Below are 19601 nucleotides of genomic sequence, written 5' to 3'. Positions count from 1 at the left end.
TTATGACATCTCTTCTTTAATTATACACATTTCATGACACATGAATACTCATTCAAATTTTGAAACATTTTTTACACTAATTTGTCAATAAATTACTTCTAAATGACTGTTTTGTTAAAATGCTTTAAACAAAGAAATTTGCTTTAGTTTCAGCTTTGATTTCATCACTCATTTTGCAATTTATATAAATTTAATAATTTTCAATCTGTTAATTTTGTTAAATAAAATATTGTCTCAATTACCAGAAAGATATAATGTTCACCTATCATTGGTATAAATTTAAAAATTATAATTGCACATTACAATATAAATAATGTGATGTTTGTTTGCTGCTTCCTACAATTATTACTGTAGTTAAATTTTAGGTGCATGAAGTGAAAAAGTTTGAGGAAAGTATTAAGTTTATAGGTATGATAGAAGAGTAAAATGAAACTATTGTATAGTACAGATCTTTAATAAAAGTCATATATGTGTGTTAAAATGACACAAGTTGTTTCTACAGCCACTCTTGCTTAAACCACCATCACCAGTTTTAGCTTCAAATAAAATCTTCCATCCAATATACTCAGTCATTTGGCCAGCTTTAAATTTATTAATGTGATAATTACCCAATAGTAATGAATTAAGCTGTGTATAAAGTCAAAACCTAAATCTATAATTTGGTACAATCTAACCACAGTGAGGTTGCATGCTAAATTCAACCTTGGGTGTTATTTATTTAGCAGGGTTTGATTAGAGTAGCTATCTTCCATTCTAGGTAAGTGTGGCTTAATTGCTAAATTCACATTAGGTGTTACTGTGTGATACAGAGGATGGCTAAATTTTAAATACAGTTTGGCATTTTGAACAGGTTTGTTGATGACTCAAAAGTCAAAACTTGCTTGTGAAATCTTGTCATTACTCCAATGTTAATTCCAGTGACTATTCATACAATGTGGTATAACTTTGTTTTTAGTAAAGTTTATTTATCCTTTATATATATATCCTCTCCAATTAAATAGTTCACTAAAACTGTAATAGTCCACCTTGTCAGCACTCATCTATTTTTCAGTTTGTCTGTACTTGAAAAAGCATTAGTTTTGTGCAACTTTGCAATAACTTGTTTATTTCAATCCAAGTGTACGAAATCACTACATCATGTCTTTTCAGTTACTAGGTTCCCAACTACGAGTAAATTTGTTTGGGAGTACTAAATAGAAATTCACATTGTGCAATTTCTCTTACAGATTTTTGTGGTAAACAGGTGGAACCAGTAAAAGGGGAAAATGTTACGTGGAATGAAACCCATCATACAAAATTTGCTGTTTCTAATCCATACTGTTTGAATGGTAAGAATTTTTCAACTATTTTATCTGTTATATCCCAGTTGGCCTGATGACACCTAGTATTGAGAGAAAGACCTCATATAATTTTTAAAGATTAAATACAAGCATGTCTAAAACCTTCTTCAAAACCATTTAAGTGATTGTATTATGTATTGGCTTACAATGTAGGAGTACTTGTCAGTCTTAGATAAACTCTTATAGCGATAGTAAATTCATTTAATATGTATTTTTTTTGTGTGGAGTCCAGTTTATTGTTTTGAGAGTATTGTTCAAATTTATGTAAAATTGTAACCCAGTTATTTCAGTTTTGAAAACAATATTTTTGTAAAATTTAACATATTTATAGTTTTAATAAATTATAAATGCTAAAAGAGATGTAATGTTAAAAGAAAATTATACATTTTTTTAAAATGTAAACTGGTTTCTGCTGCTGTTGTGTCTTTAATTCATTGGTTTTACAAATACACAAATTCACAGAAATCTGTAATTTGTGGCACATAAGATCCATTAATTATTTTTGGTTATATGCCAAAATAAAACTTTCAATTGAATGTGACTTGTTAATATTGATATTGTAAATGTTTCTGAAAAGAAAACCATTATTTCAACTTAATGGAATGAAATTCCAATAGTTGTGGTAATTAAAAGATTAAGGTTCTAAAAATATCAAAGTATTTGTTACATTAGATAATTTGGAACCCAAAATTATTTCATTGGTTTGATGTGGTAAATAAATTGAGTGCATTATACTAAAATGACTTTTTAATATTCAAATCAGCAAATTGCATGACAGCCATAGTTGATTGAAAGTTTGAGTGAAATGGCATATATATAGGACTACATTTTGACATTGTTTAGTGTTTCATAGAAAGTGTGACAATATCAAAAACTGATCACTTTTGGGAAGAGTATCTAACAAACCTTTCCATCTTAAATATATTCATATACTTGGATTATATAACTGGTATGTTCAGAGTAGGGATTTAGAATTTCTAAGGAGTAATGTATCTTCTACTTAATGGCATTGGAAATAAGGAATATGTTTCAAATTGGGGACCCAGAACTACTCAGAAAGAGACCTATAACAAATCATGTCCTAGTTGTGATAAGCAAAGCTTGTTGTCTTGTAGTAGATAAGAATTCACAAACACAGAGATCAATAGCAAAAACTGCTATGGAGAACAGTATAAAGGATCTCCATCAGAAAATGATTCAAACAGGATGTTCGTTCAACAAGATAAAGCTTGAAGTTGTACCTTCCATTTGGCCATTACATACCCCAACCAGCAGGAGAATGAAATGATTATTCATGCTACTCCACGTGAACACACACCAGTCAAGTCACTGGACACAGCATTTATAGATGTGAATTTTTCACAAAAATGTTTTTCAAAACTAAGCGAGGTTCCATTGATAATAAAGGACCCATTCAAGAAGCTGCATATGGGCCCTGCCCAGGGATATTAGAGGAGTCATGGAGAAACACATCCCAAAAGCAGGAGAACCTCACAAACTATTTGTCAAAAAACAGAAAGGGCTTTCCAAATGGCCTTTTTCATAGAATGAAACTAGAGGGGAGAAGTTGGGCCCAACTAAGATAGTTGTTGAAGAAAAGAACCAAATATTGGGTAGGGCAAAGGAAAGATTTCTCCAAATTGACTGACCAGCTTACATGTACAGATTTTGTAATTCAGTCATCCATATAACTGTGGAAGCATAAATATGCCAAGCAAAGGAGCAAGCAACATAAGAAAATACATATGGTTCTGAGGCTAGGCTAGAAGGTAAGGCACAAAACTGATACACAACCAACCAGTGAACAAACTGAAGATATGGACATGAATATTCTGCAACAGGAATGTGGCATTGGAAATGTCCACTTTGGTCATCCAAAGACCTGGAGAAAATGCCCTCCAAAGAGAAAAGTATGTCTCCATGGTAGAGTGAGGAGTGTGAAAAGAGTGGTAATGGACAAGCTAAATCATCATATTGTGAACAGGAAGATGCAGCAAATTCCAGGGGAACAAACAAACAAAATCAGCATCAGCCTGGTCTAACTCAAAAGGCTGAGGAGGAAGTGGGGCAAAAGGTGGTAAGAAAATTTGACTTAATCTCTCAGCAAATGAGTAACAGTATATCCCCTGATGGGTTGCCTGCACATGTGGCTGAAAATATATAGCATAAGATGCTGCTGAAGTACACAAAATGGTGGCTGTAACTTTAGAACTGATAAATGGGAAAAAGCAACAACCACAAGAAAGTTGTGCTTTAATAAATATTAACTCTACAACTGTGAAGAATAGTAAATAAAATTAAAATAAATATGAAAAATGAAAACACTTCAAGGAAGCTGAACAATCTAAGAAATGAGAAGTGATAGTGTGGTTATGGCACATAATGGTAGTCACATGTGTCATGATAGTAATACTATCCTTTTATATGCAAAAACGGCTCGTTTGGGTTGAGAAAATATTTTACATAGAAGGTTGAAACATTGTTCGCTCTTCTATGTAAAATATTTTCTCAACCCAAACGAGCCATTTTTGCATTTTAATTTCTCAACAAGTGGGTTTCTCGACATCACTGAGTAATACTATCCTGTTGGTGACACACAGCAATTTGCCTGAGAGATATGTTGGAACTTTGAATTCCAAGAGAGGGCTGATGAAGGTTTGTAGCATGCTTTTCTGAAAAACATTTGCATACAGAGAGCAGCACAAAATGAGAAAAGCTAGTTTTGTAAGTGGAGAAAGAGAGTACTTTATCGTCAGAACCACTGTTCAGAATAGAGAATTTTAATGTAATATGAGAATAACTGAAACCTTGTTAAATGTAAACAGTTTTGATCACTGTAATTGCTTTGAAATGCTAAATTATAGGTTGTTTAATAGAGATAGAGTACTAAAAAGAAAGGTTAAAAAGGCTTTTTTATATAAAAATTGGGTTACACTCTCTTCAGGTTTGGGATATCAAAACTAATAGCTATGAGATTGAATTTGTTTAGGTTTTTGTTCGTGGTTATAAGGGAAGAAGGTTTATAATTTAAATTTCTACTGACCAAATGAAACTGAGATTAATGAAAAAAATCTAGAATAAAATAAATAATTAGTTGCTAATTAAGTTATAATTATGGGAAAGTTTAATTTGAAATATGTGGATTGGGAAATATTAGAGAGAAGTCTTGAAGGAGATGGATTTTTTTAGAAACTATTTAGGATAGTTTTCTTCAACAAATGGTTATGGAACCTACTAGGAATAATGCTATTCCAGATTAATTTTTAATAGTTAACCTCTAATACAGAAATGTATTATGAGGTATGGAAGGAAAGGTAACATCCAATGAAATGGCTAGGATTTTAAATACTACTTTTTCTTAAATTCTTTATAATGAATATTTAAATAATATTCATCATTTTGAATAGTTACTAGATGGATGCAGGACTGAATAAAATCTGCTGATTTTTGAGTTACTCTTTACTATTAAGTAGGATGAATTTACACATTATAATCCTCAATAGCTGGTGGTGGATGCTGCTGGCTGGTTAATTTCCATCTGATTAACTGTTCAAGACTAGAGACATTATTAGTTGGCCTTAGTCTCTCTGTTAAGAACCAAAGTTGTTCAACTTCAAATACATATAACTTACACATGACACAATAGTTGCTAATGCCTCCACTGGTATGACTTTCAGTGACACTATATATAACTTGTGAAAGTGTAGCCTAATGACTATTGCTTACATAGCTAGCAACAGTGATAACTATTACTTGTGTTTACCTGGTTTGGACTAAATAATAGTATAGTTTTAATGTAAAATAGTGCTTTTGATTACTTGCTAATTACAAATGAAGCTACAAATGTAACCAGTGTTATTTAGAATAAGATTATTATAAACAAAAAAGTGACAGGAATTTAATGTTCATTATTTTTTATTAGCACAAAAAAGAATTTTGATTGGGAATAATTTGTTAATTAAATGTGTTGTTATGTATTATAATTTATCTCAGACAAGTCTCTGATTTTTATCTTACATACTTTACATATTACAATTCCAAATAGCTTGAAACTTGAATTTGAATTTAGAAGTCAGTTGAATGTCCATAGGCATCAAATTTGTGATATTTGCCAATAAGTTTGCTACACAGTTTTCTTTATTAACACAAATATGTTTTAATATACCAATATTAAATCTGTTACAATGTTTATCAGAATTAACTATGCGTGGATTAATAAAAGTCTTAATAATGTATAATACAGCTAAGTAGTTAACCTACTTAAATGAACAGGACTCTCACTGTTTAATCATGACTAGCCCTAGCTGAATAGGGAAGACAAAAGTCTGATTTTTGTCATATGCAAAAATACTACTTATCACTTTCAGATTTTTATTGTTTGAGTTGTAGATTTTTCCTTATGTTTCAGTAGATTTACAGTCTTTCTTTCAGTCATTAGTCATCTTAATATGCTATTTTTAAGCTTCTGCCTGAGGCAACAACTTCTTGCTTAAAAAATGTGTTGATTTTATGTTTTTAAGTTATTTTTTAAAGTGTATTTTTGTATGATGATGATTGAATTAGAAAACAAAATTGTAAAATATTCATTACACATTATGCTTTTTGGTACTAGTGCAAATTTAATATATCTTACAAAATCTTTATTTTCACCTTCTTTTAATCTCTGCAAAGTGGTAACTTAGCATTATCACAAGTTTTCTGTTTTCTTGCCAAATAGTAAGTATTATTCTTTGATTAGATTGTTTAGGCAGAGTATATATAATGAAACTTTATAGAATAGATGGCAACTGCCTGTTGTGGAGACACAATTGTAGAGGATGATGGTTCGAAAGTCATCCACCTTTCTAAATCTCTACACTTGTCTCCACAACAGACAGTTGCCATCCATTCTACAAAGTTTCATCAATATTATTATTTATTTTTGTGGAATCATTATTAATTTATTTTCAGTCAATTTTATATTATCTATGACATGCTGTAACAAAAATGTTTACCAGTCTTATCACGTGAAAAAGAAAGAGAATTATATTTTATGTAAAAGTAGTTTAAATAGTTTTAGTAAGGTAATCTTATGAACATTTGTAGGGAGAAACCCATGTTAATGAACCTTTTAACTTGTTACAGGTTTTGTCCAATATTGCTTATATGATATATTTTCAGGATTGGAAAGAAAACTTAATCTTTAATTGTTGATCCTGAGGATGTTTATCTTATTGAACAAGAGGTAGTTCAAAACTTCTTGAAAAAGATTAGCTTCATGAGAATAATCAGTTAGTTGAATATAACCTATTAGGAAATTCCACTAACTACCCAGCTGTAATATCAAGTTTAGTAGAGTAATGAATCACCTCATTGTTCATTGTGTATATTATTGCATGTGTACAAGGAAAGAAAGAACCTTATTTTAAAGACCTTATCATTCACTCTTCAAGTAATTTTCCCCTTAGCATAGAATATAAATACTGTGTGTGTCAGAAGTAGAGTAAAATGTGGTTTTTAAACACATCTGTTTTCTCAGAAGGTCTTTAGATATTTCATGTATAAATGACATCAATCTTTTATATCTTCAGGATACTCGAGTTTTCATATATTTAAATTGCCTTCAGGTGTTTTGATGAAATATGTATTATTTCTGGTAGTGACTAGGTCAAAGTCATAGACTGAACATAAACATTATACACATTATTTTCATCTAACACTTTGTACTAAGTCAGATGTCATTATTAAGGAATCATATTCAAATGCTGAAGCTATTAAAACAAAGTTGTCAATTAGAAGTTTGAGATGTTATTTTGCTGCTATGTTTTATATAATAATGACTAAAATTGTCACTCTGTTTCGTGATATTTTTAGTAAGTACAATCGAAAGTTAAATATTACAGTAATTGTGAATTCTCTATTTTTTCATCATCTTTTTTTCCCATTTATTTTGCAGAGTCATGGCAGCTTGTCATTCGTGCTTGTGAATCTAGCTTTGTTGATGGTTCCAGATGGTCTGACTTTAATTCTTCTCAGTGTGTCAGACTTCAACACTACATTAATGAGGGTATGTTTTGATAGTTATTATTCACATTCCCATTTTAAAGAATAAAATCCCAAATTTAGAGAAAGTGTGTACATCATACTGGTTTATTCTCGGTGAATTTTTTTTTACCACATCAGGAGATTGCTACTTTTGTGCTTTAACAGTCTTTGCTCTGTGATCACTGAGAGCAGTGTTCAGTAGTAAAGACCAAATAATAAAGAGTGCAACTGATTTGCTAAAGATAAAATTAGCATAGATGTACTTATGAGAATTTACATTTAACAAATGAAACATTAAGTGTTCTTTTACAAAAATTGCATTGAACTTCAATTGTAACTTTTCTAACCAAAACATGCAACTAGTTTTACATTACTTTTAAGTTAGGTGTAAACAATTCCTTGGTGAGATTATCATTCCAGTGTATCTGATGTTGGCTTAAGTCATTTATTTTATAAACAATAGGTGTGTTCCACATCAATCACTAAAATTTCCAAATTTTATGAAAATATAGAAAAAAGAAATTAATACATTTTATCAAAAATACACTCAAAATATATCTTCAGGTTGCTCTCTGCTTTATTAGTAAAAGTGTTAATACCCATACCAGCCATTCTGAGATACATGTTTACTTCAAGTGGGTTTCTCATCATCAAGAATAAATATATTCACATTTGATCGATGGAGCAAACAGTGCATATTGCACCTAATCTTCCTTATATCTTTATATCTTGTCAGCATGGTATTTTAAGTTTCTGGATACAGGGAAGCAAAAGTGCACATCCTTTTCACAATTATATTCAAGACTTAATTAATCTACTTTATTATCATTGGATGTCAATAAACCTGGATGTACTTTATATCTTGTTAGCATGGTATTTTAAGTTTCTGGATACATGTAGGCAAAAGTGCACATGTCATAACCTTTTCACAATTATATTTAAAACGTAATTAACCTACTTTATTAACATTGCATGTCAGTAAACCTGGATGGAAATTTTAATATATGATTTTAATTGATTAATTTCAAAACAAATATATTGAAATAAATTATGTATAATGCTAGCATATTCTGAGGACAGACTTTAATTATGTGACATATAGACTTAAAGTTTCTATCACCAAGCTCATCTTGGACATGGTAAAGAAATTATTTAATGCACTTAAAGCTTAGTTAGAAAGCCAGTTAAATTACTTTATTTAAAGAACATTGTATGCCTTGTACATGTTATTATTTTGCATTCTGAATTGAATATTGGAAATAACCAAAAAAATTTTAAGGTGTCAACAACAAGATGATCAAAATTTAAGCTTCTTGTGACACTTGGAGTTTTTAACTGCAAAAAGCATGAGTAGATACTTAAGTTTTTTGTTATTATTATAGAAGTATTTAAGATGCATAAAATTTTAATTTATTAGGTTATATAGGAAAACATAAATGAAAATTTAGTAAAAAATTCTTAATTTCATTGTACTGTAACTTGGGTTATTTCATTGTTTATAACTTAACAATGCAACCATAGCAGCTAAATTGTTTAAAGATTTATAAAACAAAACAAAAAGAACTAAAAAAAATATAAACTGTTACAAGTCCGTAATTTTACTTTTCTTTTACAATTTGCATTATTACATTCTACGTATAAAAACTGTAATTTAGATTTATATCTAATTTTTGTGGTGGTCACAAGGCCAGTAAAATGGGTCAAGTTCTTATTGCATTAGGATAAAGAGAATATTAGATATAAAACATTGAGTAGTGTAGGCATTATTATTTTATTTATTTTGTGAGTTAATATTTAATGTTTGTTTAGTTTCTTTATAACAAGAGTGTTAAAAGTTAATTATTTTAAAGGCAATAGTTACAAGTGTTGTATACCTTGATAAAAGTCATGCATTGTATGTGTTGTTCCATTGTTGTAATGTTGTTGACGCCATGTTACTCGACCCTTCAGTATATTTCTCATTACCTAAAGTGAGTATTGTTGATTACAGCACCAAATACATAGCTTATAGAAAAAAATGAAGGCTTCATTGATCAACATATAAATACAGTTGGCCAAGTGAGTGATAGCTTAGACTTAAAGAAGTAGAAAAAAATTTATGTTAAATCAGGTCAGTAAAAAGCTAGAAAATGTGAAGTTATCCAGTACATGAGTTATCAGCTGTAACTGTTAATATTTCAAAATGAGTACACAACTTAATTGAGATAATGAAAATAATTTGTCTTGTCAAAGAGTGTTGTAAAGTAATTGAACCCATCCCATCTGTGTTACAATTATTTAAAGTTTAAAATACAACTGTAGTGACACTCAGAGTAACATAAGGAAATCTATTGCAGATTTACAGTAAGAAACAAGAATAAAGAAAAATAATTCATCTTGTCAGTTAGATTCTAAAGTAAGCGAATTAACGTAATTGGCCTTTTGATAAGAGAATTAATTATTCAAATACAACTTGGATATCCTACAGTGTAAAGAATTTTTGTATGTATGTTTGATATGTTTTGAATATATTATTTTAAGACAAGTGGATTGTGTGCTGTCTGTTTATTGTTCAATTTTATTGATGTCAGTTAAAGGCTTTTACTTATACAACTGGCCTGGCATGGCCAAGCGTGTTAAGGCGTGCGACTCGTAATCTGAGGGTCACGTATTCGCATCCCTGTCGCGCCAAACATGCTCGCCCTTTCAGCCGTGGGGGCGTTATAATGTGATGGTCAGTCTCACTATTCGTTGGTAAAAGAGTAGCCCAAGAGTTGGTGGTGGATGGTGATGACTAGCTGCCTTCCCTCTAGTCTTACACTGCTAAATTAGTGACGGCTAGCACAGATAGCCCTTGAGTAGCTTTGTGCGAAATTCAAAACCAAACAAACAAAACAAACTTATTCAACTTTTTGTATATATATATATATATACTATGTTGTTGTTGAGCTCAGGATCCTTTTTCAGTAGATGTATGTGACTTGATGGTGACAAATTCAAAGACAAACAAACAGTTCATTTTCCACTTGTTTTTAAAATAATATACATATGTATTCAAACTAGTTAAACATATGTATTGCAAAAGACAATAAAGCTGTGGTATAATGTAATTAGAAGATCTAATGAGCAGTATCACCTAAGTCTGGTGCATTATTAGTACACAGTAACTTTATCCAACGTGTTAAAAGTGTGTTTTTATCATTACCACAGATCATAAGTATGAAGAATGTTTCTGTAAAAGTTCAAGAGAACTGTTAGTTTACTACTTTATTGTTGTTATTTTTCACCTTGTTTCAGTAATGTGATTGAAATTTGTGAAAGTTGTTATAATTATAAAAGTTATGATGTAGTTTGTGAATGCAATGTATTTTATTCTTTAAACCCATTATCCATACAAAAGGTTTTAGCTTCAACTAGGCATTTTTGTATTACTAAGTGTTGCCAGAAAATTAAAGTAGTGCTGAGTTACTGTATTTCTGTTTTGGTTCAGTGAAAGTTTTTAACTAGCACTTTACATAAGTGATAAAAGCAAGCTATCAAATAATTTAATGCATTTAGTATATCACTTGAAATACATTTCATTATTTAAAACCACATTGTTGTACAATTAAAGTCCAAACCTTCAGCAGGGTTGTCTTTATTTGTTTTTGATATACTTTTTCTTTTATTGTATGTTTGTTATAATTTATTATGAGTTTACCAGAAAAAAGCTGATAACATATTATTGCTGTTTAAAAACCTGAGTATGTAGTTCAGTTGGCATCATCCTACAAATTGCCTGGTGAGTCAGGCATTCAGTAAATCTTAAAGTTCTCCCAGTATGTAGTACATCTTTTGGCCAGATTCTAATATAATTTTTTCATTTTTATGGTCCTCAAAAGTACCATGATACAAAGAAGTAGATGAACATTATGTGTTATTTATCCGCTAATTTTCATCTTAGAAATTGATGATCCACCATGTAGACTAGAATACAAGTACAAGAATATCTCTGGTTCACTTTTTTGTATGAGAAAAGTTCAAGATGCACTTACTTGGAGTGAAGCCCAAAGTGAATGCCAGAAAGATTTTGCATATCTTCTGACTCCTGATATGTTCGATTCTTTACTTCAGTTGTCAGACCAGAAACAAAAAAATGATGAATTAAAAAAGGTGTTTGGTAGGTGATGAATGATTACTTTTTATTTATATTTGGATTAATCTAGATTATGTTATTTTGAAAATACTGTTGTAACATAACATTAAAGGACAAAAAGGGACCTTTTGGTACACCTAAGCTGTTCTATTCATCAAATTAATCAAAACACTAAAAACTCAAAGCCAGCCCATATCATTTAAATATTTATCATTCTTTCCCTTAAAGCCCCTTAAATTACCAACCACCCTATTAGAAAAATAAAGCTACCTATCCTGAATATGTTTAGTATCCTGCCAAAATTTATGTTTGCATCCCCTAGTCTTACCATCAATTCCCATAACAATTTCAAACACCTCAATCATATTCACTCTAACTACTCTTTTTCAAGAAAAACCAAGTTCAATGATCTTAACTTATCATCATATGACAACCATTCTATCCTAGTGGTCCTCCTCTGAACCCTTTCCAACAATTCAATGCCCTTTTCAAAGTGTTGCCTAACAGATTACATATATAATGACATTTATAACCCATTTTAGTCTTGTATTCAATACTTCTGTAAATGCAACTAAAAATCCTATTTGCCCTGCCATTAACAACAGTACATTGTTTGGATGGCTTAAGAGATTGATGAACAAGATCATCAGAACCTTTTTCTACTATATCAGTGCTAAGGTTACTCCCATCAAAACTATACTCATGATTCAGATTGTTATATCTTACATGCATTACCTAAAATTTATTATAATTAAAAGTCATCTACCATTTATTTGTCCAACTCACCAAATCATCCAAATCCTTTTGTTGAACAGTAGCATTCTCCTCACAGACAGTAATACCCAAATGTTCATTACATTGTTGGTTATCACAGTTGCATTGAGAGTTTTATATAAATGCCTCTTTGTTTCTTCATAGATTGGTTCAGATACTTTAGAACACACATTTATGTGACAACTTATTCTCTTCTACAATGTTGTTCCAATAAAATCAGTGATACTTTAAAATCACCACTATAGCTGTTGATTACCACAGTTGTATCCAAAGCTCTAAAAATTATCTTTTATTCTACAGAAATCCATAGAGGCTCATTCAATTACTTTAGAACCCAATAGACAAGACAAATTAATTTCTCTACTCTGTTATTACAATGCAATCTGTGATAATTTTACTTTAAAAATCGACATTATATGCTCATTATGACTTAACTGACATGTGGTGTAGATCTATCTGCCTCTGTCTTACTAACTTACTTACTTGAACTAGATGTTGATGTATATTTATATATGGCCTAACAGAGGCCGAGAACTTTTCACACACTATAAGATAATAATAATGCTTAATTAAATAATGAAACTTAGAATGCTCTAATATAATTACACTAATACAATGATCACTAATTCACAGTAATTGAACTACACATTGTATGCTTCATAAACAAACCTGCAATTAACTGTTGCTTCTAAAAATAACTAATTTAACACTTGCACTATACTTAAATTGAAACAGTCGTGTGTATCTTATGATCAGCAAATTAAACTAATTTATGGAGAATTTCTTCATCTATGTCACTGATATAAATTTAAAAGTTAAAAGTCTTAAAACTGAGCCCTGAGATAACTCACTCCTGATGTTAATCCAGTTTGACTGAGCTCAACTTACAACAGTCCTCTTGTTTTTTTCATCTAGCATTTCTATCAAATATTCACTTAGGACATATTAAAGGTTAGGTAAAAGAAATATAAAGTAAGATAAAGAGGTATTTTTATTCTTAATATAAATGACTTAAAAAATAGTGGCAAGTGGTTCACATATCAAATCCTTAATCTCTTTCAAAACCCTTAGGTAAATATTATCTGGCCCATAAGCTTTATCATTTTTTTTAAAACTTACTAATTTTTTCAGAATTACTGAGAGCATCTTTTTCAGTCTTGTTTCTATCTCACAACTCTGCAGGACAAGGAATATTACTTAAACATCCATTATTAAAAATTGAAGAAAAAGTAGAATTTAAAACTCGGCTATCCCAGAATCATCAGATATTATCCTTCAAAAACCTTAGCCCTATCCTAACAATTTGCTTACTCTTAATGTGTTTGATGTAATCTTTACTACTAATATTTTACACTATAAGCCAATCTTTTTTCTTAAATCTTTTTTGATTTCATAATTTTTATTTCATTAATTCTTTCAATCTTCTATAATCCTCCAAATTTTCCATCATTACTATCAACTTAAACTTCCTATATTTATAATGGTTTTCTGTAATTTTATTTTTGATGACCTTTTGTACCAACTTGGTTTTTATTGCAATCATCCTTTTTTTTCTGTAACAAATAAATAAATCTGTACTATTTAAGAAATCATTTTCAAAATTTTCCACATTTTCATTAGTATCTTAAACTAATTCAGTTGCCTTGTGTTTTCAAATTTGCTTTTCTAAAATTTGGAATCAAAATCTCATTATATCTTATCTCCATATGCATCAAAATATCAAACAGAAAATATCACTTGTAGCTAGATGCTCCCCAGTGTACTCTTTCAGACACCCTGAATTTAGTATGTTATTTCATGAAATCTAGTTTTGTGCCTCATTTCTCATTGCTATTTGCTCAATATTTTGGACATACTTTTACTGTGTATTTTTTATTTGGATAATAAACTTTATGAGTTGTTATGCTATTATTGATTATTCAGTTGTTGTTTTTTTACTTTCAAGAATTGATACATTTGCCTGTTCTTTTTCAAGACTATTATGTTGATTTTAGTACTCTGTATTGTATTTTTTTACAAAATTATATTTGGTGCCACATTGAATATTTTATTTATGATACAATGCACTCTCAAAGAAATATCCCTCTATGCCTATATTACTATTTAGCCTTCTTCCTCCTGTTCACAGAACTGTTTCTCTCATTTACTAATTATCAATAGAGAATTAAATTTTTAGATACGAGATTGTTTTCCTGTTAACAGTGTAGCATAGAAATAAATACATACCCTATTCGTAGGATAGCTACATTTTATCCTATTTGACATGTATATAAGGGATGCTTTGTGACTGTCACATGAAGGAGAGATAGTTCTACATTTTGGTGCCCTTTTTTGAGTTGTTAGCTACAGAGAACATGTGTATTATAGAAGTAGTTTTGGTTCATTCAGAAAAAATTAGCTTCTATTTTGGAAGACCCAAGAACTACTGTAAAGTGATGTGCTTATGTGTTATTATATATGCAAACTGGACATTTCCATATGTATATTTTAAGCTTATTTTACTTTTATTTTTTTCTCAGTTTCATACTTTCAATTTGAAGACATGTAAGGTAAAATTAATTATACAATAGGAAATTAACAGTGGTTAGTTATATTCATCAAACTTGCTTAATTTATCCCTTATGCAGTTGTTCTCACATTGTCACTCGATCTAACCAAATCAAGTAGATTAGTTTTATACCTGTGTTTGCTATTATTCTTCTCAAGAGGAAATGTTGCAACAGTTAGGTTAGGAATCAAATTACTGAATCAAACTTGATTCAGTATGTTAAACATTGCTTCAAAAGTTGAGAAATTATAAATAAATTTTGTTATTTTCAGGTAAGTTCAACACGTTTTGGATAGGAATACAGAACATTAGCAACGTTCTGCATTATCTTGGTTTCCATCCTAAACCATTGAACCTGTAAGTTTTTAGTATTGTTTAGTTTTAATATTTTGATTATCATGTTTAGTTCAAAATACATATCAAGATCAAGTAAACTTTCACAACACTGGATTATTAAAAAATGACAAACTGAGGAAGAGTGAATTAAACAAGTCGTTATTCGGTAAAAATGAAATTAATACAAAGACACCATTATAATTTTTTAAAAGTCAAATTTTACTTTCAGATGGACTTATATTCTCTGAAAAGTAAATGTTTCATTATAAAATTTCATTAGCAGTTAAGAAATCTCTTAATAATTATTTTTCTCTCTTGTAATAAAGTATATGTTATCCAAGACATGCATATTAAAAGTTATTAAAATTATTGTAATTGGCATGTGTAAACAGGATATGGTTTTGCATATTTTGATCTTTTTTATTGATGTTAGTAAGCCATTTTCTTGGTTTATGTTGCTCTGTGCTTTTGAGTAGTGTATATTAATCGCTTTTTAGTTTGTTTCTACAAAAGAGGAAAATGTCTATTGTAATATTCTGTAATTCTAGATTACCTTATAATACAGTCAAAGAAGGTAATCCTCCTAACTCATACTAACTTATACATGTTTCTTTACCATGTATTTATCTCATGTTTTTCAATAGTGAGATCATTACCATTCCTCAGAAGTGGTAAAGAAACCTGTGCAAGTCTTTGTTTAAACTACAGAATTAGTGCAAGCTTATGACCTCTTTCAAAAATACCAACTAACTACTTGCAGAATATTTCCACAAAAATGTAGGAACGTTTACCAAAAAGTCCTGATTTAAAATATTTTTTTCGTAGTTATTGAATAAAATGTAAAATTTGGTAAATCACGAAACAGAAGTAAACTTGATAAAAACCAGAAAATAATATAAAGATATTTACATATTTGCAGTATTGGATTGCTAGTGGAATTGCTGACTAAAATGCTGTTTTGCACTAAGCTCAAGTGCCCTTGATTCTGAATCATCATAAGCTAGTTTACTTTTACTACAGTTACAGAATCATTACTGCCCTGTGGTACTCACAAACAAATATTTCATTTTGGTCATGTTGGTAATGAATTCATAAGGTGTCTGTGATGTGTCAGGCAGAAAGTCTTCATGTTCATATAGAGATTCAAAGTAAAATTTGCTTATTTGTACAGAAGACTATTCAGGCATTTTGCATGTGACACTTTCATTCTTCAGCATTCTTTCCAGCTACCATCCCAGAAACATAAAATATCATACTAGTACCTGATTACCACACTAGATCCCTGAATCCAGTAGTAGCAGATATAAGACTTCAAAAATACTCCCAAGATGCTAAATAACTGTCAAAAATTGAATTTTCCCTGTGAGATAATAAACTATAATGTAAGTATATAAGTAATAAAATTTCATCGATCTCACAAATAAACCTAAAATTACATTTAGTATAGCAAGCGCAAAATTCATTCCATGATATAATAGAAAAGACCACATATCTTACTCTCATGTTTCGTATCTTCAAATACCACATATCTCACACTCCTGTTCTGTAGTGACAAATATTTTGACATTCCTTCAAGCTCTGGTGTTGAATATTCTAATTCTGTTTGAGGCCATGTGCTAAAAATTCAGCATTTTTCCTAGCAGGGTCTCATTATAAAAACTACTATTTCATGAGATGGTTATATTATGCTTTACCTTGTGTATAGTTAGTAATTTATGACTGTCAAATGGAATAGAGATGATCTCTCAAAATCTTGTTCTTGTGAAAATGTTAAATCATGTTGTCTACTAAAACATGTGGAATGTGTTTTTTAACATTATACAAATTAAGTTATTGTGCACATGGAAATGTTGGTGGTGTTATATTTATTGAAGATATAAAAGAGCTGTTAATCTAATGTATTTATGAATTCAGTTTGGAGTTGTCAAGCTTTAAAGAGGCAAGACTTCCTATGGAAATCTTAATTCTTTAAGTGTGCTCATCACTATATAGTAACCACATAATGCTATCTGAATTTTTACTATAAATGTGAAGTGAGCACACAGAATCAATAGACAAAGCCTATTAAAAAGAACAACTATCAAATAAACATGAAAAGTAACTCGTACAATAATTTTTGCAAAATAATACACATATTTTTCTGGTTTATTTAGTTCACATCATTTTCTTATGCTGTATTAAAATACAACTCGCTTCTTATACTTCAAGATTATGGTAAAGATCAGTAGAGAAAAGACTGAAATTTCATTCAGTAAGTTTCTACATGCAAATGTCTACCAACTTCCACCAAAAACCTGAGTGCTTGGGAAACAAGGAATGCAAAGCTCCTCTAATTTGTCAGAGTTCCTGGTTATCTTTTGCAGTCTTGTAGGGGTTTATTTGGTAACCTACATTAGTGGTATTGTAGGTGCAGGAATATTGTCCTTCAGTTAAATTAATTTTTGTTAACTATACGTATAACGTGAAATGTGTAATGTGTTTAAAGAAAAGGATTAACTTTTAAACAGCATGAATGTTGTGGGTAGCAACTCACCACAGGCGTAAAAAATTGGAAAAAGAAAATCCAAATCTATGGCACTTGCTTGAAAACAATGCAACTCTTGAAAAGAATCAAAGATTCATCAGTAACTACTTTTTTGAAATGGAGAAAAAGTTTCCTTACCTTTATTCTTCACCATTGTAAACACTTCCTGAACTTTCCATAATTGATCATTTGCATTCAGGACTTCATTATTTGCAAAGTGCAAATATCCGAGAATCTCCCTGAATCAATCTCAAGTTATGTATTTTAGAAAATTGGAGTTCCTATAAGGGCATCATTCTTCCAATAATCAGCTAACACGTGCTTTTTTTACATGTAGTGTAAGCATCACCAGAGTAGAAAAATTGTACATTTCTTCAATAGTTGTATCTTCCCATTTCTTTCTTCATGAAGTAGAGGGAGTGTTACTTTCATTTTCTTTGGAATTCTAGAATTTACAAATCTCATAATATCTGTTTTATCTTGCACAACATGACTCATTATACTTTAATCAAATATAGTAGTAAAAAATATCATATTCTTTAAATTCATCTGTGATTCCAGAGTTTCTACTATCAAAAGAATGAATAAATAGATCAAAATCATAACACCTTACCTATCTAAATCATGTTCAGAGCTTGAAATAATTGAATCTGATGATGATGAAAAATCTGAAAAGTTTTCTTCTTCATTGGAAATTATTACATGCTAATACTTCAGTTTCGTCTTTTGATGAAAAACGTCTTCACTTCATTCCCTTAGCTGATGCACCCTTCCTTTTGTGCTCCATGACTTACACTGAGAAAATGACCCAAATGTAATGTGTTGAGTGGGTACAATCAGTATGGTGTGGGTTGCCAACTAATGTTTTTATCCTGTATCATCAATTGATGATAGCTGTACTGAGAGCAAAGCATGAAATCATCAGTTGATCATGGCTGCCTTTTTTTAGGAAAACACCAATTGATGATGGCTTCCATTTAAGGGTTAACTATGATAAAAACTGATACTAACTGACACCTCTAACGGTGCAAAAGCTTGTTTTGAGACAACAGTAAATCAGCTAACATGTTAAGTGCTCTACTTCTTCAGTTATAGTTGCATTTTATTACAAGATAAAGTAATAAGATTAGTAATGGCTTATGGACTTTCAAAATTAGAATCTGAGATTTGATTCCCTATAGTGGACAAAGCACAAATAGACCATTGTGAAGCTTTGTGTTCAAAACCCAAAAAAAACAAAACATATTAATAATAATTTTATTAAATTAAATTAGTACATTTGTGTATACATTTATGTGTGTGTCTATATATAATATATTTCTTTATTTATCTATTTAATTATAAAATCTCAAACACAATTTGTTGTAAAATTTTGTTTCTCAGGACAACAGAAAAACTCTCAGGAAGATGGGAAGTGTATGGATCTAGTTTCGATAAGAAATGTTTTGCACAAAATACTGATTTAAAGATAGCATCTTATTATTGTGAGGAAAAATTGCCCTTCATCTGTGTCCACAAACCTTTAGACTATGAACTAAAGTCACGTGAGTGTGTATTTTCTATATACGTTTCTTGATTGCTTTAATCATTGGACATCTCCTGTTGTTATGAACTACTTTAGAGATTGGATTGGTACAGTTTTGTAGCAAAAATAGACAACTTGCTTTTCTGTGTTTCGTTTTTGTTTATTTTTTCTTAAAATTTAGTAGCAGTATTATTTTATACTGAAGTCTATACAATTGTGGCCATACTTTAACCTACTTCTAAGTGCATACCAGTTACATTTACCATTTGATTATTGTTTGTTCTTTTGGCTTCAAATATTTTATAGCTTATATGTATTGTAACATCAATCACAGTCACAATCAGAAAAGTTGCATAACTACGCCTTTCAAAACTCATTTATAGACTGAAAAAATAAGTGAACATTAGAACTGTGTA

The 19601-nt window shown here is 30.1% G+C and overlaps 1 protein-coding gene across 6 annotated transcripts in view; it reads left to right on the top strand.

Annotated features, from left to right (window-relative positions):
- Positions 1-19601, top strand: part of LOC143255803 (uncharacterized) — a 117500-nt gene that overhangs the window by 49730 nt on the left and 48169 nt on the right. For all 6 annotated transcript variants that reach the window (XR_013030850.1, XM_076512043.1, XM_076512046.1 and 3 more), the window contains 5 exons: positions 1227-1328; positions 7276-7386; positions 11287-11502; positions 15073-15157; positions 19044-19204. Coding sequence is in view for 5 of the 6 variants with exons in the window: in XM_076512043.1 (XP_076368158.1) it covers positions 1227-1328; positions 7276-7386; positions 11287-11502; positions 15073-15157; positions 19044-19204 (675 nt within the window). In the remaining variant the exon portion in view is untranslated. The remainder of the gene's footprint in view (positions 1-1226; positions 1329-7275; positions 7387-11286; positions 11503-15072; positions 15158-19043; positions 19205-19601) is intronic.

Source organism: Tachypleus tridentatus, chromosome 7 (genome assembly GCF_004210375.1).
Source record: "Tachypleus tridentatus isolate NWPU-2018 chromosome 7, ASM421037v1, whole genome shotgun sequence".
NCBI classification, from domain to species: Eukaryota; Metazoa; Arthropoda; class Merostomata; order Xiphosura; family Limulidae; genus Tachypleus; species Tachypleus tridentatus.
Note: the sequence above shows the minus strand (reverse complement) of the source record. Positions and strands in the feature narration are given on the sequence as shown.